Here is a 27,657-nt window from a genome sequence, read left to right on the forward strand (position 1 = left end):
GCAAAACTGAGAGATTTTAAGAATTCTTGTGTGGAAAATAGCCTTAGACCTAGGAAAATTCAAGTAGAAGTTGAGACTAGGTGGAACTACACTTACATTATGTTACAACAAGCAAATGAGTATAGGATTTCCATATAACAAGTTCACAACCATTTTAATACAAATATTGATGATTGGTTAAATATTACCAATTGAGAAGATGTTAAGGAATGTGTTGAACTCTTACAAAAATTTTATAATGCAACTCTTGTTTTTTCTAGACAATTCTATCCCATGGTAACTGGAATTTTAGTTTACTTAGCGAAAATAACTAGAGTTTTACAAGAGTATAAAAATAAATCCGGTTATCAAGCGGCTATTTTTAATATGACAACAAGATTTAAGAAATAATTTTTTCCCATCCCAACTTTATTTATATTGGGTTCTCTTTTAAATCCTTGTTTAAAAATGTCTTATACTAGAGCATTGATTAATCAAATTTATACCTTTTTAGAAGTTGAAGGGGAAGTTGAACCATCTTTAACTGAAGCCGAGCTCACTATTGATGCCAAGTTTAGAAATTTTTTTAATCATTATTCTAATTTGGAAGAAAATGCTACACCGTTGCTCCATGCCCTACTACTTCTCAAAGTAGCAAAAAGGGCTTGTCGGGTTTGTCACATTTAAAAGTTTTACATTCAAATCCAACTCCTTCTTGTAATGCAAACTTTGATGAATATCACCTTTATTTGATGCAGCAAAATGTGGATCCAACTCCTTCTTGTTATATATATATATATATATATATATATATAACTTATATGTGTATATAGTATACATATAACTTAAACATATTGTTGACACCCAATTTTGTCCCTCTTTTATTTAATTTACTCGGGCTTTTAAATTTATTGACAAGCTAAATACTTTATTGTTATGTCACTACTATTATTTTCGCTACGTTTATTTTCAACATTATGAGCATTACTTTATCATAAATTTTAAACAGTTAGTCATCGTTTCGTTTCGGGTTCGGATCGTTAAATTAATTACAAGACAGCACTTTGCAAAGTATTTATTTTTTCTACATATTAATTATTTATTATCTTTACATAATATATATTATACCAGTTATTAAATTAGAAGCCAAAAATAATTAAAATAGCGGAGGAAAGACCAATAATTTTCAGCCAAATTAATGACCCGAAATACAAATACAATATTATTTTCCTATCCAAATAAACAACCCATATTTTAACACCCACCCCGAATTATTAGCCCATTTTTTTTTACCCTAATGGACCAGCCCATACCCGTCATTAACCCGACCCAGTCTGGCCCAATCTTATTCTTTTACCCTAAATCCCTAACCTCATTCTCTTTCTCCTCTCCTCTTTCCGCCTCCCCCACCTTTTCTCTTCTCCTTCCTCTCTCCTCCACCTCCCACGCTCCTACTTGTCTGCTCCCACTCTCCCCTGTCTCCCTCACGTTCCTCTCCACCACACCTATCTCTGCACCTCCACACTCCCCTGTTCCCCACGTTCTCTGCCGCCTCCACACGCACCTGTCCCCCACGCCTTCGTCTTCTCTCATACGCTCCTCTTTTTCTTCAATACAGATGAAACCTATATATACAAGGCGAATGGGATCACTATAGGGGGGGGGATTTTGGAGTTTGGGGAAGGGACTGAGCGTCGTTTTAGAGAAAGAGGGGATTGTTTGGAGAAAGCGGGGATTGGGAGTATTTTGAGGGATTTTCAAATTTTTGAAAAAAAAAAGGGATTCAAGGTTTGGAGGGGTTATTTTTAGTGTTTAGGGGATTAAAGATCGTTTTAGAACGAGGGGATTTTAGGAGTAAAACCTAACAAAAACATATCAAAAACAGACGAAAATCCCATAGGGGAGGAAGATTTTCTCTCATAACAGTCTTGAGCTCCTCTTCTGGTTTTGAACTTTTTTCAAATCAAAAATATTTTTTGTTATGAGATTTGTGTTGAAAAATTAAGTTTTCACAATTCGACCAACTTTCGTCGCTGTTCGGCAAAAGGACTTTAATTACGACAAAGGTATTTTAGTTTTGATTCAAGTTTCGAATCTGTCGATACGAGAGTAGATTCGAGGCCTCGATGCCCCGTTCACTGTACCCAACAAAGGTAACTTTCCCTCCTTTAGTTATTTTATTTGATTTTCTGTTTGACTACGTTGCTGTTTTGTTTACATTTAGCTAAGTTTATAGTTGTAGGATGCTTTCCTGTCGTTATTATCAGTAGATTGGTATGTCTGTTTGTGATGTATCAATCGGTGAGATAAATATGAGGTAAAATGCTAGTTTACATGACATGTTGGTCAAATGAAAATGTTTGGTTCGGTTACTATTTGTTCAAGCCAAATAGGATTATTAGGGATCTATGTCTGATCTTTGTTTGTTCATGTTTACGTTGGATGCGCAACATTGTCACGTTATTGTAAATATCTCATATAAGCTTAGTGATTACGCGATGTCAGAACCGCCTGAGATTAAGGCCTATAAGAGATCTGTTCTGTTTTTCCTAAAATGTTTAGAACATGTCAAGTTTCAGAATCCCTTTTTCTCCCAAATACAGATTAGCTTGGATGTGGATTTCCATACTTTAGTTGACACTCTAAAGACTATTACATGACAATTCATTTGATTTATGTTTGATGAATGATCTACAGGATTTAGTAGTTGTGTTAATTGGTAGTGTTTAAGTCTGCCTATTAGTTAGATATACGTTCATCTCACCTTTATTTTTGTTGCTAACCTGAAGAATGCTCTCCTGAATATTGTTGAGTTGAGTGTATGCTGGACTTTTATGAGTGGCTGTCACATGCATATAATGCACTGGTTCTAGTACTTGTCTAATCCGAAATGAGACTGCAGAGTTTTTCTCTTTCCCCTCATCCTTACTGAGCAACAGTTTATCAGATTATGGTGTTTGGTTCTATTTGAGTACAATAAGAGAATAGAGTTGATGATAAAATAGTTAACGTGTCTGCTGGGATTGTTAATAATCTGTTGAAGCTATCTTGAGTATAAATGTATAACAGGAACCATGATTTAGGTTTCAGCTTGGTCTTCATTTTTCTTTTAACGATGGTTTGCCATTTTAAAACTAAGGGATGTTTTCCTCTGGAGCTACAGTTATAAAATTACTAGTCTAGTGCCTGTTTGCAGATTACTTAAGATAAGGTCTTATTTATGTATATGTTTAGATGATTGAGATGAGAATATGCATATGTTGAGTCTATCTCGATCAGAAGAATTCAGAACAGTATTGCGATTTAATACTTTGAATTAACTGTAGCATAAATGATGTGGTTGTTATCAAACAAATGTGTTCATCTCTGTGTAACTGCGATGAAGGTTGGTAAGTTTTGTTACATTTAGAAGCCTATCAAAGTTCACGCCCTAGTTGTTTACTTAGTTTACCACACCACAAAGGCTTAAATCTAGGTTGGCATTTATATTCGTTTAATAGCTTACTGTGTTTATTACGCCATAGTTGGAATTGGTAAGCCGATTGAAGAACGTGCGTATGATAATCTGCTAGAGATCAACTTACAGTACCTGCTTAGTATGCATAGTTTAAAGAATTATGAAGTCGTGGCTTTGTTTAATAGCTGATTTTTTTTTGTAATCTGTGAAGTATCACACTTTAGCCATTTTCGCTTTAATTGCAATCATGAGTTATGGTGATTCCGGCCATTCTGTTTTGTACCTTTGAGTCGTGAGATACTGCCCATTTTGGACTGAGTTCCTATCACAACTTGAGTTAAACTTCAGTTCTCATTCTGAGCTGCGTTATTGTATCATCGGTTGAAATACTAATCTTAAATTAATTTGGCTGCTGCAAAGCTGCAGCAGATGTTTGCTATACTTGGTTGAACCGACTCTTTGTTTTTTTTTTTTTGAGGAAAGATTGATGTTTGGTGGTTGCCGTTCCGTCTACTATTACCTTGTGCTGCTACTTATAGCTGTGCTAATTGCTACGTTTGGAATTACGCTAGTGGTCGTTGTGTATTGCTTATCTGCCCATTTCTTCATATGTCATTTAGTTCCGGTTGCAGGTTCTTATATTTAAGCTGAATATGTCTTGGCACATGTTAATCATCTCTTAAGTTTCCCATATATGATGATTTTGTACATTATAAGAATTATACCATCGCACTAATTTCTTCTCCTTTCTTTTGCATGACATCGGGGATTGCGAGGAGTCTCGAATGAGACTCAACTTGGCTGCAAGATCAAACAATTATGTTACCTCCTCTCGAGTCAACCCACTCTAAAAAAAAAAAAGAATTCTGGGCCAAAGCCCATCACATTGGCAGCGAATAGCAGCAGTCCAAAAGGATTGGGCCAAACAGTAGCTTAGTCGCGGCAATCCTAAAATATACTGAGCCCATTTAATTTCTTTTCTCTTCTATTTTTATTTTTTGTGTATTTAATTTGTGTTGTATGACTAGCATTTTGTTTGTTAATTTAGATGAACTTTAGCAAATTAGTGAAGTTTAGTTTAATAATGGGTAGTTAATTCAAAGAGAAAACTAACAATTAGCTTTATTAGTTTATGTCGAAATTATTTATTATCCATAATATTTATCTTTTAGAATAATTGATTTTCAAAGTATCATGACTATATTTTTTTGACTAAGGAAACCAAATTATACTTACTATTTTAGAAGTTTTACACTAACTTAGCTTATTCTAAGAAATAAAAAGGCAAATTAGTTTCAACGGATAACTTTTCACTTTAATTCCTTCCAACACTTGAAATACATATTTGGCTAAGATAACCTTTAAAAATTTATTAAATAACTCTTTTTAAATTTTAGTCATTTCCTCCACATATAAACATTACATGTTTCACTTTCTTTTAGTTTATTTTTGACTAAAACTCTTTTATGCAACTATTACCTTTCCACAAGTATTATACTTTCGTTTAAAAATTTTAACAACATTTATAAGTCGTATTTCAAAATAGCATTAAAAGTACTTTTTTATACAAATTATTATTATTTTACAAGTTCTATTTTAAATAGCATTCTTACATATTTATCTATAACTTTAGTCATGCTTACAAAATTACTTTCCTTTTTCTATAATACTATATTTACATTTAGCCTAATTAATTTTAAGTCCGGTCGGTTAACCATTGTTAATGGGTCTTAAAGGGTGCCTAATACCTTCCCTTTAGACTAATTGAACCCTTACCTAGAATCTTAAGTTTCGCAGATCTTAAACAGAGTTAACTTTAAACATCACTTTAATAAACTTTAGGTGTTTTAATTCACCATAAATAATTAGGTGGCGACTCCTTAAAAACAACAAAAAAATAGGAATCTCCAATATGTCGTACTTTTACTTCAATCCCGGTTAAAATGGGGTATGACAGCTTGGCGACTCTGCTGGGGACTTTACCTAGGTTCTAACCATAACGGACTTAGATTTAATTAAACTTTGTGTGCTAACTTAGTTACTTTATCTGCTTAAACTATTTTCTCATGCTATAAACTGCTTACATGCTATTAATTGTTTGTTTGATATAAACTGTTTAAATGTTACTGCTTTGATAAACTGCCATTCCGTTCATACTTCCTCCACTCCTGGAAAATTCACACAATTCACACACTTAAAGCGGTTTCGCGGTTCGCGGCCGTGCACTACTAAATCACCCATTAGTTGGATCGATCTTGTGGATTTAGTCGATCGGCGGTGCAGTCGACGGCCACGGACTTTCCACTCCCAAGTTGTCCGCTTGGGGGAGCCTTGTGTCATACGAAGCCAACTCTTAGTCAGCCTAAGATAGAGCTAAATCAACACCCTTTATTAAGAGCATACATTTCATGACCTAGGAGGTTTAATACCCTTGGTGTATTAAATCCATTAGATGACTTTACCCAAACTTCCAAGCGGGTTCACGACCCCAAGTGACAATAATCATACTTTATATGCATGTTTGAAGGATAACTGTGCCTAAATATTGACCATTTGCTCTAATTAATTAAACTTTAGGAAGGAGGGAATGACTAACGTTTCTATGACAGGTATGGATTTGCATTGGAAGTACAACAAACGACGAAGATTAAGGACATCACAAATGGAGCTAGGAGTTAGACATAGAAAATTGTATTTACTTTACTTAGACGTAAGAAACACTCCATGTTGTATTCATTTGACATGTAATAAATATTACACAACTTTTGTACTTTATTTTGGGGAAATAGAATTTGTTTAATTAATCAAAGCAACGGGATGACGTATTATGACACACTTTATCCTTCAAACAAACGATAGGCCTACCTCTGGCACAAAGAGGTCACATACATCTTAGGACGCATTATTATTGCTTGATATAATCGTTTACATTTATTTGACAACTTGTTTGACTTTATTAGATGAATTATTTGCTACATGACTCACTTGACTTTACGTGATCATAACTTTACCTAGACGCGAAGTTATTCACCATATTAGAACGAAATTGACCATATTTATAGATTTTTCTCCTTTACTCATTCAGTTACCTTATTTATACTAAATTTACCATCTAAATATTTTTTCTTTACTAATTTATAAGGTATATGTTGTGGATTCTGAAAATAAAAAAATAGTTGTACATTTTATAATTTAATACTTATTTACTAGTATTTGTGTAAGTTACCCTATTTTTCATTTTTTTCCAGTAAAGTGCAACTGTATTTTCGTTGTGTATTGCAAATACTGCTAAAACTTGGATTTTGTTTTACACATTATAGAAATGCGAGAACAATCGACTTTCTTTACTATATCAAGAAGACTTAGCATATTTTGGTCCCAAAGGACTAGCTTGTTCCATCCAATAAATTGTGAAATAGCAGAAACGAACTTTAAGACCTAATTTTGAGCCAATGGTCTATCAGAAATAACCTTTCCATCTCTCAGGGGAGAAGCTAGCCCTTTGGGCGTGAATTCGGCCGAACCTAGTAATTTTTGTCCGAACCATATATTTGTATTAAATTTTTTGTCAAATATGTGCAAGTTATTAATCAAGAACCAATAATTTTAAAGAATTAGAACCGCAAACCCACAAGCTTCGAATCTTGGCTCCGCCTCTGCCGTCTCTACTCCACAAACGTAGGGGTAAGATCTACGTACATACTACTCTTCCCAGGCCCACTTGTAGGACTACACTGGTTATGTTATTGTTGTTGAAATTTGAGGCCTAAAAGGGTTGAGTATGGCCAAGTTGTATGTGATGTTTTTGCATCCAAGATGAAATTTAGAGTAGTATCTAGTTTCGTACCACGACACTATAATTAGATTATTATGTGCTTAGGGCCTATAACTTAAGTGCCAAAATCATAATTTGTTTTTTCTGAACTTAAAGCTAGATGGATCAACTGTAGGTAAGCGAACAAAGTCCATATTAGTAGCTGAAAAGAAAAGGAAAAACTACATTTAAGGTGGAAAGATACTCTTAATTATGTGAGATCTTTTGAGAAAGTCGTGCGGATTTGGAGTTTAACCACTTCCAAGTTACAAATTGTTAGATCATTTCCTTTTTTAATTTCACGATTGGTTTTGAAGTAGAGGCTGTGTTCTGCGCTAAATTTTCTGTGGAAACTTGTCAAGTGAAAATGCTGAGAAGAACAATGCTGAACAAAGACCAACAAAGTAAATAATCTAACAGTCTCAATTGAAGAGGTTCTGTACGATTTGCGTTGTTTTAATTTTTAATGGCCAGATACCAAACATCACTGGTTTGTTAGACAACCAAGTTAAGCAGATTGTCTCAGTGTTGCCTTTACTTTTTTTCAGTTTCAAATTAAGGTTGAGGGTTGACAAGTATAACTAGTTGGGTATAAAAATTCTCCCAAGTATGACATAATCATCCTCTGTGGGCCAAGCGAGGCTATAGTTTAGTAAAATTGCTTTTTTTTTACCTCTTCCTACCAGTAAAATTGCATTTATTTTATATTTTTTTTACCTCTTCCTACCAAAAATTGAAGTACTGTCTCTCCCACAACATATAAAATAATGTTAATCTTCTCTGTAAAACAATATAAAGTAGTAAATGCTGCAATGGTTATGCTTAAATGTTCCCTTTGCTACTACTGCTACTAGACAAGTTGAGTCATCTACTGTACCTTTTCCTTGTAACTGCTGTATATATGACTTCATTTTTCCATTATTCTAACTCAAATGATGATTTCTGTGCTCTCTTTTTTGCGGCTGAAAAGCAAGTTGCAGTTGAAAACAACTCTTCTTGAATTTGAAAAAGGAAAGGGATACAGAAGGTTTCATTTGGACAGTTTTGCATGGGAAAAGTATCTGAAAATGTTACAACAATATGGAGAACTCTAAAGAAAACAAATTAATGTACTTAGATTTTCATAGATGAAAGAAATTTTGTTAGTCATTCTTTTCAACATTTGTTTCTGCTAGATCTATACCAGAGAATCAGAAAACACAAAAACCTATAACCAAAGATGAAACTTAACATAATAGCTATGTTAAACCACTTCTGTGACTCCTCCAAACCATATCGCGCTAACAACTGTTCACCATACATTAAGCACATTCCATCAACTTTCTGTATGCACTTCGTTTTCCCAGTGTCTCCTCCATACTCATTAATCAAGAAACACTCGAACGGATACTTAAACAGACTCAGATAGTGCACAAATAACCAGAACGCGGGGATCAATTCCTTCGATATAAAGTACCCCGAAAACAGGAAAAATGCACCTATTAGGCAACCGATAAATGACATCCCTAGAAGGAAATTTGGCACTAGTGCAGAACAGGCTGCCACGAACGAATTCCCCATCGCGAAAATCATCCATGAGACTAGAGTATAGTACGCGAATGCACTGAATTCGCATTTCAATCCGACTAGCCAATAAACCGGTATAGCATAGAGAAGAGCTATAATCAGAAGGAAAGGAAGAAACACTACAGTGTTTGCTATATTGTAAGTGTAAATTCTGTAGGCTCCTCTAGATGTTTCCCTCATTAGAATTCTCCTCTCTTCTAAGAAAATCGGTAGAGCTTCCGTGTTGGATGACAGCAAGAATGTGAGACTAAAAGCGAAAAATCCAACTTGAGATTGCAGCTCCAAATTCTTTGTGTTGTTATAAGCATTGAAGAAAATTGATCCCAAAATAAGTCCCACAAGTAATGCTTGGATTACCTTAGCCAAGAAAAGTTGTTTAGTCCTGAAAATGTTGCTGATAAATCTCTGGCTCAGAATTACTACCTCTTTCAATGGAGAATTGGAATATAGAACTTCCTTATTGGTGTTTTTGATAAGCACATAATTATCACTTTCTTGTTCTGTTTCACATTTTTCAATGTCACTTTCTCCAGGAGAATTCAGGCTTTCTGCAAGGCTTTCTGTTATATCAATAGCAAATTCAAGAACATTGACATGATGAGGAATGAAATGCCCAGTGGACTTAAGCTTCTCTTCAAGAAGATGTAAAGATCCACTGTGAAGGACAAATCCATTTGACAGCAAAACAGCTTTATCAAACAGTTCAAGAATTCGAAAACCAGGTTGATGGATGGTTAGTATGATTGTCTTGCCTTGATTCTTAGCCATTGATTTTAACAGATGCATTAAATGGAAAGCTGAAGCAGAATCAAGACCTGAAGTTGGTTCGTCGAGCAGAACGACAGCTGGATCATGGACTAATTCAACCCCAATCGCCACTCTACGCTTTTCACCACCCGAAATAGTCCTGCTTGATTCACTACCAACTTTCATACTACCAACATGGTCCAATCCAAGCTCATTCAATAGCTTTGATACTCTATCTTTGGCCTTATTGTCACCTTCATGGAGTCTGAATCTTGCACTATACATCAAAGTTTCTTCAACAGTGAGAAGAGGGAAAAGAGCCTCATCTTGTGTGACATAGCCAGATATTCTTCTGAAATTTGCAGGCTTCATAGGCATGTCATTGACAAGAACATGGCCGGAAACTCTTGATGGACTGACATTCCCTGCTAGAATGTCTAACAACGTCGTTTTGCCTGCTCCACTTGGACCAGCAACTGCAGTAATTTCCCCTGGTTTGGCTTCACAATTCACATTCCTTAGAAGGTAAGTAGTAGCACTAGTCTTGTTGTTGGTAGCCAACTTTTTGCCTACCCATTTAAACTCATTATATTTTAGAGGTAATTTGTAGGAAAGATTTTTGGCTTCTATTTTGTATCTATCAGAATTTAGAGCCTTCACAGGTAAAATTTCCATTGGAAAAAAGATAGAAAAATAGCCTAGAAAGTTGAAAGTGAAGATGGTAGATGAGCTAACTCAACAAAATGGTCTCCTTTTTATACTATTTGCATGCATGTACTAAGTATGAGTCTTAATCTTAGGACCTATTCTTGGGTCATGAGATTAGTACTACAATATAAACTGGCTACTATTAATCATTATATAATCATTATATACACTTTTATTTGTCTTTTGTAACACAAGAGGACACATGAGTTGTGTTGGGCATGGAAATGCAAGTCATGAAGTCCGCTGAGTAGGTTCATTTGACAGTTTCAAATACAGGTAAATGTAAGATTTGTAATCTTGAAAAATAAGACAGGTTACCTAATATAATAGATAAAAGTTACCTTAGAGTGTAAAAATTCTTTACAATGACTGTGTAATATAATTTTAAACTCTTTGGAAAAATATTTGCAACTGATCAAATGGAGTTTGGTAATTTTGTCTGGTTCACTACTATTACTTGGCAATTTCAGGACTGTCAAAATGAATAGTGTTGCTTAAATGAATAGTCCTTAGAATAGAGGAGTTGGTGTTACCAATGACACAGGATAAGGTCAGAATACCATCAAAATCCTCATTTATTTTGTATGGGACCATTTAGATTACTAAAGTCAGCACCGAGAAAATTTCTACTTGCGGTTACATAATATTTAACTGAGCAAACATGTATCATGTAGATACAGTACATAATATTTTACTGAGCAAACATGTATCATGTAGCAATATCTACACATATAGTGTGACTTGTTCTCTTTTAGATTTGGGTTTTATTGTTACTACATTGTAACTGTTGGGTGAGTTGTGTTGTGATGCACCTAGCATGTGATTCTGAATCGTTAATAGAAGGGTATTCATGTGATGCAATTTTATTCTCATTTATTTTATGATCAGATGTATAGTTACTCTTTTTGTTTCATTGTATATATCAATATATGTCTTAATTTGTTCAATACAAAATTTAAGAATGTAAAAAAGACTTTTTTATCTTGTCATCTTGAACGGATTAATTTAGTCTTCCAAACTCAGTGTTATTTCCAGTTAAAATGTGAGTACATGAACTTGAAGATGTTAAATTAAGGATAGTACATTACAACTATATGGTTTACATGTTAGGGAAGAAACAAGCAATAACCAAATTGCACGACGAGGTAACAGCGGAAGAAATACCCAAGTCAAAACTTCCCAAACTATTTGAACCAAGAGAAGACAATATAAAATAGCACAAATGGAAATCCGGGCAGCAGCTATACCAACAATAAAATAGCAAAGCAAGCAAAAATAAATCGAATGGAAGAGACACCAAATTTACGTGGTAAAACACTTTCAAGGTGAAGAGGAAGCATCCACAGGACCTCCGGCCCACAAAAGCTCCACTATAATCAACAAGAGTTACAACAATGTTCTCCAAATGGCTACAACAACAAACCCAAGTGTTAGATTATGTAATTATTTAGTATAATATATTTTGTAATCTTCTATTTTAGGATAGCATATGTTAGAATTATTTAGTCAAATTAGTTCCTAATTTGTAGCCTACAATTATGTTGTAAATCATGTATATCAACCCATTCAAGGGAACAGAATATTCAAGGAAAACATTCTCTTACATGGTATCAGACTAGGTTCTCCTAAAAACCCTAGCATCCTAAAACCCTAGCCCTTGGCCGCCGACCTCCCCTTGGCGGCCGACCCTCCCCCTCTCTTTTCGTTTTCCTATTCTTCGGCTATCTCCCCTCCTCTTCTCCATGGCTGACACCTCCAAGTTGCATCCTGCGACTACCGTCACCAATATCAAATCATGCATTCCTATTGTGCTTGACTACGAAGGAAGCCAATACAATAACTGGGCTACCCTCTTCAAGCTCCATTATCGTGCAAACTTGGTCATTGACCACATCCTACCTCCTGCCTCCCCCACCGTGCTACCACCGGCAATTGCAGCCGAAAAACTTGTTGCCAAGGCCCTATGGGAACAACTGGATGACATTGTTCGGCAATGGATATATGGTACGATATCGAATGATCTTCTCAACACGATCATTTATCAAGAGGACACCGCAGCCGAAGCATGGAACCGACTTGTTCATCTTTTTCAGGACAACAAATCGGCTAGGGCTCTTGCTCTTGATGCAAAATTCACCAACACAAAATTGGTGGATTTTCCGAATGTGAAAGCATACTGCACCAGGCTAAAAGTTCTTGCAGACAATCTCGCCAACGTCGGTCACAAAGTTTCCGACGAACGACTTGTGCTTCGTCTTCTGCGAGGGTTGTCGGAGGAATATAAAACTTTTCGCACGACGGTGCAGCACCGTACTCCTCTCCCATCTTTTGACGTTGTCCGGTCAATGCTTGAGCTTGAGGAGGATAGCCATGTCGAGGACGCTATTCACGACTCCGACTCGAATGCTGCTCTTGTTTCCCACAATGTTACTCCTCAGAATTTCTCAGGAAATGGACAGCCCAATAACTCTGCAAATAACTTCAACAATCGTGGGAATTCGCAGAATCGTGGAAAGAAAAATAACCGCGGTCGCAACGGTGGCAACCGCAACAACCGCGGTGGCAGCGACAATGGACAAAGCAGCGGCGGGGGCAGCCGCACCAATGCACAGGCAAACCAGCCCACCGCGACACAACAACAGGGACCCGCTGCCCCGTCGTGGTATTTTCCACCGTGGGCAGCTTGGGGGCAACAACCGTGGGCCACTCCACCGTGCCCGTACCCCACGGCTGGGTGGCAGCAGCCCCGCGGCTGGCAGCAGTCGCGTCCAGCTTCTTCGCAGCAGGGAGTTCTTGGTCCTCGTCCTCCACAGTCGTTCTACTCGTCAGCCTCGTCATCACATGGTAGGTATGTGCCCACAGATATTGATCAAGCTATGCACACAATGTCGTTGAATCCGCCCGATGACAAGAATTGGTGCATGGACACCGGAGCCACATCTCATATAACCAACTCCCAAGGTACTCTCTCGTCTTATTATCAATTGTGCAAAAATAATGGCATTGTTGTTGGTAATGGTAACATGATTCCAATTCGTGGTTATGGTCATACATCCCTTCAAGAAAACCCCTCTTTAAACTGGAAAATGTCTTACATGCACCTAAACTCATCAAAAACCTTATTTCCGTTCGTAAATTTACTATCGATAATATGGTTTCTGTTGAATTTGATCCTTTTGGTTTTTATGTGAAGGATTTACGGACAGGGAGCAAACTCATGAGATGTGAGAGTTCGGGTGATCTTTATCCATTCTTCCAAAATTTTCGAGCCATCTCGCCTTCCGCACCATCTGCTTTTAGTGTCATCTCTCTTCATATATGGCACTCCCGTTTAGGTCATCCAGGGGATGTCATTCTTAGTTCTTTACGTAGTAGTAATTTGATTGAATGTAATAAGGCTCGAAACAATGTTTGTCATTCTTGCCCTCTGGGGAAATTAATTAAATTGCCTTTTTATGACTCTCTTTCAACTACTACTATGCCCTTTGACATTGTTCACAGTGATTTATGGACTTCACCTGTTCTTAGCTCTTCATGTCACAGATATTATGTTTTATATCTTGACAATTACACTAATTTTCTTTGGACTTTTCCCATCAAAACAAAGTCCCAAGTTTATAATTGCTTCTTGTCTTTCCGGACTTTCATTCGCACTCAGTTTGAAAAAGAAATCAAAACCTTTCAATGTGACAACGGGGGTGAATTTGACAATGGTCCTTTCCATAAGTTTTGTGAACAAAACGGGATGCTTTTTCGCTTTTCTTGTCCCCACACTTCCCCCCAAAATGGAAAGGCGGAACGGAAAATTAAATCCATCAATAATATTGTTCGTACACTCCTTGCCCATGCCTCTATGCCCCCCTCCTATTGGCATCACGCCTTGGCCATGGCAACGTACCTCCACAATATTCTCCCTTCTAAACTTTTAGCATATAAGACACCCACCCATATTCTTTATCAAAAGAATCCATCCTATTCTCATCTCCGAGTCTTTGGTTGTCTATGCTTTCCTCTCTTTCCCTCCACACAAATTCATAAGTTGCAGTCTAGGTCCACTCCGTGTGTCTTCCTAGGATATCCTTCCAATCATCGGGGGTACAAATGCTATGATTTAGCAAGCCGAAAAATAATCATAGCCCGGCATGTGTGGTTTGATGAAAATTCCTTTCCATTTTCACAAATAAATACTCCATCTCCTACCTCATATGAATTTTTGGATGATGATAATTCCCCATTGAGAATTCAATTGTTGCATGACCAGGCTACTGCTCCGCCAATGCAACCCCCTCCCTCTCGTGCAACTCACCACCCTCCCGCCCTCCCCGCCCCCTCACCTCCTCTCCATCATTATCTACTGCCCAGCAGTCCACCTCCTCGGCCCCAGCTGCCCGCCAGCCCCTTCAGCACACTGCCACGGCCCCCACGGCAGTCCCCCTACTGCCAGCCCCTCCCTTTCCCACGCTGCCCCACCACGACAGCAGCACCCACGCTGCCAGCCCTTCACCCGTCCATCACATGACTACACGTAGTCAACATGGGATTTTTAAGCCGAACTTGAAATACCATAATCAAGCCTTAAGTGTCACCAACAATTCCATCTCACTCATTCCTCGGAATCTCGTTGCTGCCCTTAATGACCCGAATTGGAAAAATGCTATGCAAGATGAATATAATGCTCTTATTGATAGTAAGACTTGGGAGTTGGTCCCTCGTCCTCCAAATGCTAATATCATTCGGTCTTTATGGATTTTTCGGCATAAAAAGAAATCTGATGGTTCTTTTGAGAGGCATAAAGCCCGTCTTGTAGGTGATGGAAGGTCTCAATGAGAAGGCGTTGATTGTGACGAGACGTTCAGTCCGGTGGTCAAGCCGACAACTATCCGTATGGTTCTTACTATTGCTTTATCTCGCTCTTGGCCCATTCACCAGCTTGATGTAAAGAATGCTTTCTTACATGGCAACTTGAATGAGACCATCTATATGTATCAGCCTCTGGGATTCCCGAATCCAGCTCGTCCTGATCATGTCTGCCTCTTGCGTAAGTCTCTTTATGGTTTGAAGCAGGAACCACGGGCTTGGTATCAGCGTTTTGCTGAATATGTGGTGACCATTGGTTTCTCGCATAGTACATCTGGCAACTCTCTCTTCATTCTCGTGGAAAAGATATTGCTTACATTTTGTTATATGTGGATGATATTATTCTAACTGCATCTTCAGACTCTCTCAGACTTGGTATTATGTCCAAGTTAGCTACGGAATTTGCAATGAAAGACTTGGGTCCGTTGAGCTATTTTTTGGGCATTGCTGTCTCCCGGGACAACAATAGTCTCTTTATGTCTCAGAGTTCTTATGCAGAGGATATTCTTGACAGGGTAGATATGTCACAGTGTAAGCCTTGCCCCACTCCAGTTGACACAAAAGGCAAACTCAGCGCTTCTTCAAACGCCCCGTGTGAGGATCCTACGAAGTATCGTCGTCTGGCAGGTGCTTTGCAATACTTGACATTCACTCGGCCTGATATATCATATGCCGTCTAACAGGTTTGCTTGTTTATGCATGACCCCAAAGTCCAGAATATGGAAGCATTAAAACGCATTTTGCGTTACATTCGAGGTACGATTGACTTTGGCACACATTTATACAAATCCTCTCTATAGTCACTACTATCATATACAGATGCTGATTGGCGAGGATGTCCAGACACTCAACGCTCCACATCGGGTTATTGTGTCTATCTTGGGGATAACTTGATTTCTTGGTCTTCCAAGCGCCAACCTACTCTATCTAAGTCAAGTGCTGAAGCAGAATACAGAGGGGTTGCTAATGTTGTCTCTGAGTCTTGTTGGATTCGTAATCTGTTGCTTGAACTCAATTGTCCTATTCGTAAAGCAACTTTGGTCTATTGTGATAATGTGAGTGCCATTTACTTGTCCGGAAATCCGGTACAACATCAACGTACCAAGCATATTGAAATGGACATTCACTTTGTTCGTGAAAAGGTTAGACGTGGCGAAGTTCGTGTCCTACATGTTCCGTCCCGTTATCAGATTGCTGACATCTTCACCAAAGGTCTTCCGCGCGTATTATTTGATGATTTTCGGGACAGTCTAACCGTTCGTGAACCTCCCGCTTCGACTGTGGGGGTGTGTTAGATTATGTAATTATTTAGTATAATATATTTTGTAATCTTCTATTTTAGGATAGCATATGTTAGAATTATTTAGTCAAATTAGTTCCTAATTTGTAGCCTACAATTATGTTGTAAATCATGTATATCAACCCATTCAAGGGAACAGAATATTCAAGGAAAACATTCTCTTACACCAAGCACGGAGCAACAGTACATAAAAGATAGCACCAAAACTAGTGAAGAAAGGAGAGAAATCACCCCAAAAAACGAGCTACTGTTCGTACTCGAAAACTGGAGCTGCAGACCACAAAATTCGATCTTCACCGTTGAAATCTAATAACCAGATGTTGAGAATCCTCAGTTCAAATTTCAGCATGATCCAACGGTTAACGAATCGGGAAACGCAATTTAAAGCGGACTGCTGTAGCAGAAAATTTTTGGACGAAAATCTGCTTTCTCTCTCATGTTTTTCTCTCTATATGGCTGCTATGAATTCACTATTGTGTTATGAAAATAAGACCTAAATTGATCCTATATATAGAGAAAATTTTTGGCAAAATTGGCCTGGTCCAAATTGGATTGAGTTTTATTAATCCAATTCCACATAGGAAGGGAAAACTCAAAAACCTAACATTACATGCATGGTCCGCTCTCGTTTTTCTTTAACCATGCTATAGTGTAATAAATCCCATCCACCCCCCCCCCCTCCCCCCCTCGTCTTCTTTTTTGCCCCAATTACATCATTATATATGATTTCAACTTGCATGCCAATGACTGCTTTAGCATATATAAAGTATATATGATTCAAATTATGCTGCTGGTTTGGTCAGTATTTGACTGTTTAACTTTTTAACTACTAGTTTACTCACACGATCACTACATAAAATTAGCACTTTCAAACTCCTTTGACATTAGGATGTTACAACTTAACGATCAATCCTCTCCTCACCGCCCGTCAAAAAGAAAAAGAAAAAAAAAAGAAAGAGCACCAAAATAAATTAAAGCAGATATTTCTTTCAACCTTTAGAAAGTGATAGGCATCACATTAAGTTGAGTAGTTGACCGTTTGCACACTGGTTGAAATAAGTACTAGATAAGAATAAAACTATTTTATTGGCTTCTACATTAATAATTACTCTTATACTCCTATGATGATTCAACACACAACTGTCTATTCATAGCTGAGTTTTGGGAGTAGCTGTTCTTATATACAACAGCATACCCAATATAATTAAAGTGGAGTAGCTTTGTGGTAGAGAGGTTGTTTGCGGTAAATTCTCGGCTCAGAAAAAGTGTAATCAAAGCAGAAGTAGTTGTTCTTAGATATTCCCTTCATCACAATTTAAGAGTCTTACTTTCTTTTTTGGTCTACCCCGAAAAGAGTACCTCTTTCTATATTCAGTAAGTTGATAATTCAAGTATTCTGCATGACAAGTTTAAAATCACTAGATTCAGAGTACATTTTACTATTTTAGTACATTACACACATCTAGGACCATAAAATTTAAAAATCTCTTTTTATTCCTTAAACTTCGTGCCCTGTCAAACTACAAACTAAAACACTTAAATTAGGATAAAGTATGTATGTATGTGTGTGTATATTTATAAATGCTCAATACTTTTCGGTGATCTAATTTATGAAATTTGACTCAATTCCTTACTAGTTATTATCCGTATCACCTATTATCTTCAGCCCGATTTTAATATAATTCACTTGTAGACGTCAACACATCAATTTAAGGTTTACATCTTGACTCTTGAGAGTACTATTTAGTCCTTTGCACCAAGTATCCATGTGTTTCCACTTGGTGTTTTCTTCTTTATTTCAGGGATGATTCCTCTAGCCCCATTACACGTAAGAGGACATCGTCATCGAAAAAGAGACATCTAGGACATCAAGTTTCAAACAACCTTCAATGCACAGAAATCTTTGCTAGTAGTATGTTCCTTGCATGTAAAGGCACATACATCAGATGTTAAAAAGATATAAATATATATATAAGTGCTTGATTGATCATCAACTTTCCACTAAATGTCAACATTGTATAACGGGAAACCAGGTCAATTTCACGTTATCACTGGCCGATTATTGTAGATCTGAAAATCTACTTTGGAAAGGAGATTGCTGGCGATTGGAATTGGTTCGAACCGATTCGAGCAACTGAAAAATTGATAAAGACGACAATTCGGTTCACCTTTAATTTTATGTATAAAATTGTGGATACATTATATATACATAGTAATACATTATGTATACTTGGTTATACAGAACCTATATGTCATTTATACATAGTATAGTATATATAATTCATTATAGTGTATAAGAATGCATATGTATTGTATAATAATGTATTAAAGTGTACATACACTACTATACATCATGTTATATAGATTTAAAAATGGATAATGAAAAGTATTCTACAGTGGCTCGGGGAAAAAAAGATACTATAAAAAACACTGAAAGAAATTTGGTTTCCTAAGTTTTGTGTAAGTATGTGTGTTTACCCGTAAAATCGGTGCAGTTGAATTTGTATACGTGGTCAAGGACACGTGGATCAATATAACCGAAATAACGAGATAAATAGCAATAGAGCTTAATATGAACGAAATGTAATTGAAAATAAGGAGTTAGAATAGCCTGGGCCTTGGAGTAGCCTTTGAGCTAGAGTCTCCGGGTAAACGAACAATCAGAACTTTGCTTAATTGACAAGAGCAATTAGGAACTAAGAGAAATATAAGAGCAAAATATTTCTGGTATATATTTTCAGATGCCCCTTACAATGAAATGAGAAGCTCTATTTATACTTGAGCTATGGGGTACAAGTTTCATGAATCGTGCCCTCTTTACTACCAATATTAATGTTATGACAATGAATGGAAATAAAGGGTATTAATGCACATTTAAGATTGGAGGAAGACTTGGAATTTCTGGTAACGCCTATGCATTGAATAACGTTTGACCGGAGAGTTGGCATGCTTATCCGGGCCTTTTATAGTTTCTGCCTCCGGTAGCGATTACCAAATTACTCTTCAGGAACATCTTATGTTTTCCCGGAGCCCCCCACTTGCTGACTCGAATCTAGCCGATCACTATCACTACGTGTCATCTTTTGATACTTCTACTTGGTGTCGACGGATTTTGCCCTATACAATATGTTGGCTAGTCCAAATATAAATAATTTTTGGTTTTGTAAGGTATGAACTGTTTAGTTGGGTTGTAGTCCGTTCATTGGGCAAATATATACCTTTGATGAAATTTCTTAATGTATTACAAAAAATGTTCTAATTGTCCCAGTTAATTCCGGTTATTATATATAGGCGTTCAAATGGGCCAGTTAATTAAGGCAATCAGGCTGAAAGATAAGAAGTCATGTCTTCTAGGACTATAGATTGATTAGTCTCAAAGCTTCGACCTTTAGCAAATAAGAACGTATTTGAGCTTTTTATTTAGGGTAGGAGCTCATTTAATTCCAATTTAGGTTGCGGTCCTTCCCTGAATTTTGTTAACACAGAATGCTATGCTGTCTTTTTTTTATTTTTTATTTTTAACAATGATAGAGTTTGACTATTTTGCATAGTTCAGGAGTAAACTTGAACATTTTCTCTTTAAATAGAAAGCCTCAACAAGCTAATGTAAAAAACCGTAAGAGGCAGCGGCAAATGTAGGATGAAAAATAACGATGACGGCTTTTATGAGCCACAATAGGTCAATGGAAAATATTTTTAAGACAAATTAAATAATATAAGGATACTTTTGGACCTTTTCACTTAATTATATTATCTGATTTTTAATTCTAATTGATCACTTAATTATATTTATATGTCTTTTTTCCTCCCATTGGCCCCGATCGTCCCAGTTTATCTATACTTTATATAGTAATTAAGTCTCTTCTTTGTTAAACTATATCGAGTAATCCTATAACCTGTGTTTTTATCTAACTTGACCAAGTCCATGAGGAAGATACAACTACTGGCTTAGTTGGTGAAAAAATATTCTCTTTCTGGATATCGTATACTATTCCTACTTCCCATTTCTTTGTCCCTACAGCAAACAAAAACGAATAGAGTTAGCCATCTGTATTTGAAAATGAGAAACGAAGGAATAAAGGTAAAACCACATCCTAGTATTAAGACCACAGAGTTCTTTTACAACAAGAAGCAATTAACCTTTTTTTTTTTTTAACGAAATTGTGAAATTAGTTATTTTAAAAACAAATATGACATATGGTAACATGTTAAATTATATTAATCGTATAAAATGTATATTCACTATCATTTTATATATTAGTTAAGTCGTTTTGGAGAGAAGTTTTTATTGATTGTTTTTTGGTACATTTTGGTAATCATGTGAAAAAAGAAACACTCTTTTTCTCCAATTAGTTAAAGTAATACTATTATTAATCAGTAAATAATAATTATTTATGGATACTTTTAATGTAAAAATGATTAGAATTAAATAAAATCGTAGATCTTTTTAATTATAGAGGAAAAACTACTCTACCCACCTTATCACATTACCAACAACTTTAAATTTTCTTTTAAAAATTAATATAATTTGACGCTATTTTTTTTGGCACATAAGTAAATAGGACTCCCAGTAGTAGTACTTAACAAAGAGAATAAGAGCCCGTTTGGAATGACTTATAAGTTGCTTATAAGCTGTTTTCAGTTTTTTTAAGTGTTTGGCTGGCCAGCTTAAAGTCATTTTGTGCTTAAAATAAGTTTTAAAAAAATAATTGAGTCCATTTGACTTAGCTTATCTAAAACAGCTTATAAGCTGAAAACAACTTGTAAACCAAAAAAATAAGTTAAACTAGCCTAACTTATTTTTTTTAGCTTATAAACTGCAAACAACTTATAGGCATAAACCCATCCAAAAAGGCTCTAAGTACTCTATTTTCATCAGGAAAGGAATGCGTTATTTAATAAAAAAATACCAAACAGGCCCTTAAGTTTCATCAGAACTTTGACATACTGGTAAGTTTCCTCGTTTACTCTGATCTTGCAATTTCAATTGAAAACAATTTGGAATTAAGCTTTTGTGCATCAACTGTATAACAGATTAGATCAATGGAGAAAGAAAAGAAATTAAAAGAACCGATTCCAGAAATTGAAGAACCCATTGAAGTTCCTCTTTTTCAAGTCCCTGAATGTTATGTTTACTTGGTAATTTCTATCTCCTCTTTTTTTTTTTTTTTTTTTACTGTTTCTTGCAAATGTTATTGTGGGGTTTTGGAAATTTAGCTTCTTGTTTTGTTTTGATTCAAGTTTAGTGATAACCATTTGAGTTCTGAGGCTTAATTGATTGATTGAATGAGTCTTTAATTAGTTTATATGAGAAAGCTATGATCTTTTAGATAGTTCTTGTGAAATATATTGGATTTTGGAATTTTTATAGCTTTCAAGATGCAATTTTTATTACTTCTGGCTCAGTGGTAGGGTGATATTTGGATTAGGATAAAATGCATACTGCTGTGGGGTTGTAATGTAGTTTTTATTTTGATTGAAAAGTTGTGATTTTTTATTCACCATTGGATGTATGATATATTGGATAGCTTATTTGATTATTAGATTACTGAAAGAAGAATGAATTTTGTGGAACAAAGGTGACATTGATGCCTACCACACTGGACTTGTAGTGGTGGCATTGCTTGTGGCTTAGTGGCGTTTTCATCCCTCTTGTTTATCTTCAATATTTACATCATGCCTTCTTCTTGTGTGGCAATAAATAGTTTCTTGTGGTACTAATAGCTTTTGCAACACCATCAAGCCGTTATTTTTGTACTTTCTAGCCCTGTGGTAACAGCAGATTCTGTGCCCCAAACCGTTTAGACTTATGAAACTAAGCAGGCGGGGAAGGTATGACCCCTCCCCCATTGAACAAGAGGGGTCCGTAGGCCGGGCTCAATCACGTACTGGAGGTATAAAATGTTGGTTCTTGGTTCCGTCCTTGACCTATGATATGATCAATGGCTTAATCCATCCACTCGTTCTTTGTAGTGTGACTTCTGTTTTGGTTGAAGAGTTGTGATTACTGTTTTATTCACCATTGGTATAGATGATGTTTTGAGAGAACTAGTTTGTGTGTTGGATTAGTGAAAAAGGGATAAACTTTTCTGAATGATGGTTAATTTGTTAGAAACCTGATGGGGGCTGGTTTGAGTAAGGGTTGGCAGTTCCTATTTAGGCTGTTATTTTGGAAGCCAAATATTGGCCCGTGACCTTTGGGTGATGTTGATGCTTACCACACGCTTGTTGTTGGCGTTGCTTGTGCCTTAGTGTCCTTTTCATCCTGTCTCATTTATCTTCAGCAATTGATTTCATACCTTTTCTTGTGTCCGAATCATATGGTTTGAACACTTTGAAGATAAAAAAGAAAATGTAATATAGGTCTTTTGCTTGTAGCAAACCTCCAAGCAGTAAATGATTAGATTGATTTCCTTGCCCTGGAAAATATCGTCTTCTCATTCCAACCTATGAGCCCATATGCCATATCCATAAGTAGCATAATTGTGCTTAAGTGAGTTTTGATTATATGTTTGGTTTAATTTCAAAAATTGGAGAAAGGAAGCTTGAGAACAGTGACAAGTTAGTGAGCCTTGTTCATCACTTGGATTGACTAAACAGAAAATTCTTTTAAGTGGTTCCTAAAAGAACATCTAACTTCAGTTTGGACTGTGTTACATTATAACCAGTGAAGCCCGAAGGCTTTGATCTTTCTCTGGAATTATACTTTATACGACTTTTACCTTAGGTCACTGTGTGTCTAACATTTTTTATGGTTACTGTCTTTTAAACTTTAAAGTGGGTCTTAATGTTGGAGTTGGAGGAGCTGAGTCTCAAAATTTGCACCTAATAACTGAAGTTTTGTATTTGCATTGTACGATTTTCCCTTGATCTGTCTGATAAACTCATCTATCATGTTATCCTTTTCTATTGACTTTTATAGTTTTCATTGTAACTATAAGAATGGAGTCTATGCATTTTCGTCCTTTTCGACCTATCACATTTTGTGCCAAATATTGAGCTTGCTGTGTGCCTGTATCTAACATTTGTATGTTTGCCGATATGCAGATCCCTCCAAGGAAAAGTGCAGCTTCATACAGGTTCAACCAATACATTTCATCAAAAAAATTTGTTTCATTGCACTTAACTTTTCATTCATCAATGAGAAAACTTTGTTATTTCAATATCTTTTAATATTGGTCCCATTTTAAGATACTTCTATCTAATTATTTGATTTTACATGTTTTCTGTGATTTGTTCCTCTAAAATTTAGGAGATCATTGTGAATAATTTAGGCAAAAGCCATCCGAAGACAAATAAAAGGTGTAGGAATTGAACTTTCAAAAAAATAGATAAATTAACTGAATAATAGAATGAGAAGTCAATGAGACTAGGAGAAGCAAAATCAATATTTACTATATAAGGATGTCAGTTACATCAGGAGAAATGTCATATGTTAAATTGTGGTGTAGCTTTTCAAAGATCTATGTAGTAACTTTTGATGCAGCTCTTTCTTGTTTCTTTTTTACATTCAAGTTTGCATGGCACCTTGAATATTCAACCTATATTTGATTGAAGAAAAGATTGTCAAAATACATGTGAAACTTGCTTGTCTGGTGGTTAAACAAATGGAAACAGACATTTGACAGGGTTAACCCGTGTGAGCGATGTTTGCCCTGTTGTTTTAAAGTCTTCCAGGCACAAGATATGATACCCATTAGATAGTTACATACTTCATATTGTCAACAATAAAACTTTTAAGGAGGTTATGATATTTTTTGTTTGTTAATCTTTGGTAGTGTCCTGCAAAATTTCTTGGTCTTGGTAGGATTATGATTTTATTGATCTGAAAAAAAAAAAAAAAACCTGAAAAAGAGCTATATACTCCGAGTCTAATGTTGTAACATTCTTCAAGAGCTCCTGATCAGATTCCTACTTCGATTTGGCACAATAGTGATTTGCTCCTTCTTTATGTTTAGCTGCATGTGCGTCACATATAGATCTTGATGCCAACCTTCTTTATAGCTATTCGATATTTGAGGCCAATTCGTTAACTTTTAGTTCTTTGTAGAGCTGATGAATGGAATGTTAATAAATGGGCATGGGAGGGTACATTAAAGATTATAAGCAAGGGTGAAGAGTGCATCATCAAACTGGAAGACAAGGAAACAGGTTAGTTAACTCGAGTATTAGCTTTTAGGTAATTTTCCAAATGAACAATCGATGAAAATTTTCATTCCCTTATTATTTTATGTTCAATGCTATGAATTCCTCTATCATGCAGAGTACATTGAATGTAAGAAATGGCTATAACAGCCCCATAATGTTTCAGTTTATTCTCCTACTATTTGCTATTGTTGAATTTGCGATAATTAAGATTTTCATATGTTTATCTGTGATCTCCTTTCTTGTTCATTCAATGCAGGTGAATTGTATGCTCGGGCATTTCTCAGAGATGGGGAACCACATCCAGTGGAGCCTGTAATTGATAGTAGCAGGTACTTATAGTTTGTAATCCAGATGACTCACCTCCTTTTGACGCTGTTTTTCTGCTTTATAAATACTCTAAACGCACCGTAGACTTCTCTACCAGATTTTAGCAGTTTGTAACTGTTTGTTGATTTAAAAATTCAAATTAGTAGTAGCTGCTCTAATACTAACTGCTTATATTATTCTCTTGCAGATACTTTGTTCTTCGGATTGAAGAGAATATTGGTATCTACTATGCCACCATTTTCTTCAGTTTTATGTTTAGTTTGAAACCTAATTTGTGCTAGTAGAACAGGAAATCCATTATATCATTCTACCTTTGGTTGATATAGAAATAATGCATGCAAACACACATGCATATGAAACAGATTTGCTGATGCTGCACTACATTAGAGGTTGAATAAGCCCAAATTTTAGCCCCCTGGGGCATTGGGGGTGGGGAGTGGGGTTGTAAAGATCTAACATAGTTCCAGATCAGGTTTTAGCGTTGGTGTCTAGGTGGTATCCATTATTAGCTTAACAGACTACAGATATAAGATCTTTATGAGTCCCCAATTGTATTTTTTGTGTCATCTTATATCAGTTTAGTGTCACCTTAGATATGCGTATCAGGTTATACCAGTTTCCCTCAAGGTTAAGACACGTCTCAAGTGTAAACTAGGAGCAGTTGAGGTTAACAGGTAGAGGTTTCTTGTTCTGGGTTTCCAACCATAGCATCTGTTTACGTACTATATAACCTGCTCCATAGGCATTATAGAACCTCAAATTTGTTATGGTTTCTCTTTGCTAGGCTTCATGTAGTTTTGGCTGGAATTTTACCTCTTCCTCTGCTGTTGGACCTTCTAATGTACTAAGATTCTATCCTATCTAAACTTGGAACTTCTTCAATGTTCACTTCATTTCTCAGTAACACTATTAAGTCCATCGCTAAACTTTACATGTTAGGATATGTTTATGTATAGTGCTATTTGGAATTGCATCCCTGGGTTTTCAACCATGCTGTCAAACCGTTAGCCATGATGCTTGCAACTCTACTATATGCGTTCCTTGTGACCAGCTAACTGAAAAATAAACATTTCTTAAACTCTTAGATTCTAACCATGTACTTCATATGTGTAACTTGTACAGGTGGACGCCTGAGACATGCTTTTATTGGCATTGGATTTCGAGAAAGACCTGAAGCCTATGACTTCCAAGCTGCTCTTCACGACCATCAGAAGTATCTTGCTTTTTGCCTCACTAGACATGTCTAATTTTGCCTTTCTCTCAGTTTTTTTCTTCTATAGCTGTAGCCTGTATGCTTGTCTTTTCTTTTTGGGCCGGGCAGTTGTCGAAATATAAAAAAGTAAAACGCACGAAGAAGCCAAGGGGATTCAACATATCGTATATATACATAAGAAATATCTTTTTGTGTATCTACACACTGTAATTTTCCAACGAAGGGGTGTCAATTGAATGCGCCAGAGTGTGGGGGGCCAATTTTGGTCTCTCGTATACCGAAATGTTAGGATTGGTAGGTACGGGTTAGATCATTTGAGATGCTCCTTTATGTTTTATGTTACAATTGTTTGTCTTTATTGATCTGATTCAAAATATGCTAAAACAGATACCTGAATAAGAAGAAAACTGCAGAAGAGATGGAGCAACAATACCAGAATACCTCATCAGTTGACTACAGTTTAAAAGAGGGGGAAACCCTGAAACTTCAGATAAAGAATGTTAGTCTCCATAAATCCTCTCTTAATATATTGACCTATAATTATGTTACTCTGTCATCCAGTAACCTCGTCCGTTTTTTGCAACAGAAAACTGGTGGCACTATAAGGTCCAAGTTCTTCGAGCAGGGTCTAAATAATCTATCATTGGAGGAAAAGGCAAACCGTAAGGATTCAACAATATTAATCAAGCCGCCACCACCTCCTCCAGCACCACTTTCACCTGTTGGTAATGCTGCAAGGTCTCCCCCAGTATCACCATCTAAATTAAGTCTCGAGCAATCTGCTGAAACAAAGGACTCAGCGACAGTGAAAGAGCAGCCAAATAAATCAGAATCAGTTAAAGATCAAGGTCCACAAGATGTTGAAGATGATGACTTTGGTGATTTTCAAGCAGCTGGGTGAATGTTTTGTTGGAAAAACAGTAAAATTGGAAAACTGAAGTTCAAAGTTCATACTAGATACTGTTGTTGAATGTCTTGGTACATATGATGTGTATTATAGTTTTCACTCCATATCTTTATTGCCTTACTTAAACACCTTCTTGCCTAAAGAGCCTTTCATTTTCTTTAAAGCAATTTTTATCTGGTTTTGGGGGGGGGGGGGGGGGGGTAGTATTAAGTTCTCTGCCAAAATCAAGTGATCCACACTCTATGTAACTCATTTGCTATTTTAACCCTTCCGTTTCGGAGCTCACTGGCCCAACTAATTAGAATACGCCAAGTAAAAGGCCAATCATGCGATATTTTAATATTCTCTATCAAAGGGGATTTCATTTTTTTTTTTCCAGTTCGAACCAAAAACTTTTGATTAAAAGTAAATAAATTCCCAATCATTCCACCACACTCTTTGATGGTCTCAACTCATTTTTTATTTTGTGAAAAGACTTGACATTGTTATATAGGAAAATTTGGAAATATCCCGTGTTTGATTATCTACCGTCAAGAGGATTTCATTTTTTGAGGTACAAACCAAAAACTTTTGGTCAATAGTAAAAGAATCCCCAATCATTCCGCCTCTCTTTGATGGTATCAAATCATTTTTT

At 36.3% G+C, this 27,657-nt stretch overlaps 2 protein-coding genes and 1 long non-coding RNA gene across 3 annotated transcripts; 2 read left to right on the forward strand and 1 right to left on the reverse strand.

The window, feature by feature from the left end:
- Window positions 1-1,363: 1,363 nt before the first annotated feature.
- Window positions 1,364-6,269, forward strand: LOC132617666 (uncharacterized). Its single transcript, XR_009573809.1, has 2 exons — window positions 1,364-2,132; window positions 6,046-6,269. It is a non-coding gene; the product is annotated as an uncharacterized LOC132617666 (long non-coding RNA).
- A 1,944-nt stretch (window positions 6,270-8,213) lies between these two features.
- LOC132617287 (ABC transporter G family member 10-like) lies at window positions 8,214-10,393 on the reverse strand. The gene has a single exon (XM_060332258.1). The coding sequence runs from the start codon at window positions 10,236-10,238 to the stop codon at window positions 8,406-8,408; it is 1,833 nt and encodes a 610-aa protein (XP_060188241.1). The 5' UTR covers window positions 10,239-10,393; the 3' UTR covers window positions 8,214-8,405.
- Window positions 10,394-21,227: 10,834 nt separating this feature from the next.
- On the forward strand, window positions 21,228-27,165 carry LOC132617803 (uncharacterized). The gene is made up of 9 exons (XM_060332879.1): window positions 21,228-21,378; window positions 21,463-21,567; window positions 23,476-23,507; window positions 24,479-24,579; window positions 24,833-24,905; window positions 25,091-25,122; window positions 26,026-26,116; window positions 26,504-26,615; window positions 26,703-27,165. The coding sequence occupies exons 2-9, from the start codon at window positions 21,472-21,474 to the stop codon at window positions 27,015-27,017; spliced, it is 852 nt and encodes a 283-aa protein (XP_060188862.1). The 5' UTR covers window positions 21,228-21,378; window positions 21,463-21,471; the 3' UTR covers window positions 27,018-27,165.
- Window positions 27,166-27,657: the final 492 nt, after the last annotated feature.

This window comes from Lycium barbarum, chromosome 11, assembly GCF_019175385.1.
Source record: "Lycium barbarum isolate Lr01 chromosome 11, ASM1917538v2, whole genome shotgun sequence".
Taxonomy (NCBI): domain Eukaryota; kingdom Viridiplantae; phylum Streptophyta; class Magnoliopsida; order Solanales; family Solanaceae; genus Lycium; species Lycium barbarum.

Coding starts and splice junctions, on each gene's coding strand:
- LOC132617287 (XM_060332258.1), bottom strand. CDS start 10,238: ATGGAAATTTTACCTGTGAAGGCTCTAAATTCTGATAGATACAAAATA.
- LOC132617803 (XM_060332879.1), top strand. CDS start 21,472: ATGGAGAAAGAAAAGAAATTAAAAGAACCGATTCCAGAAATTGAAGAA. Junction 24,580..24,832: donor ACTGGAAGACAAGGAAACAG/GTTAGTTAACTC, acceptor CATTCAATGCAG/GTGAATTGTATGCTCGGGCA. Junction 26,117..26,503: donor GCTCTTCACGACCATCAGAA/GTATCTTGCTTT, acceptor ATGCTAAAACAG/ATACCTGAATAAGAAGAAAA.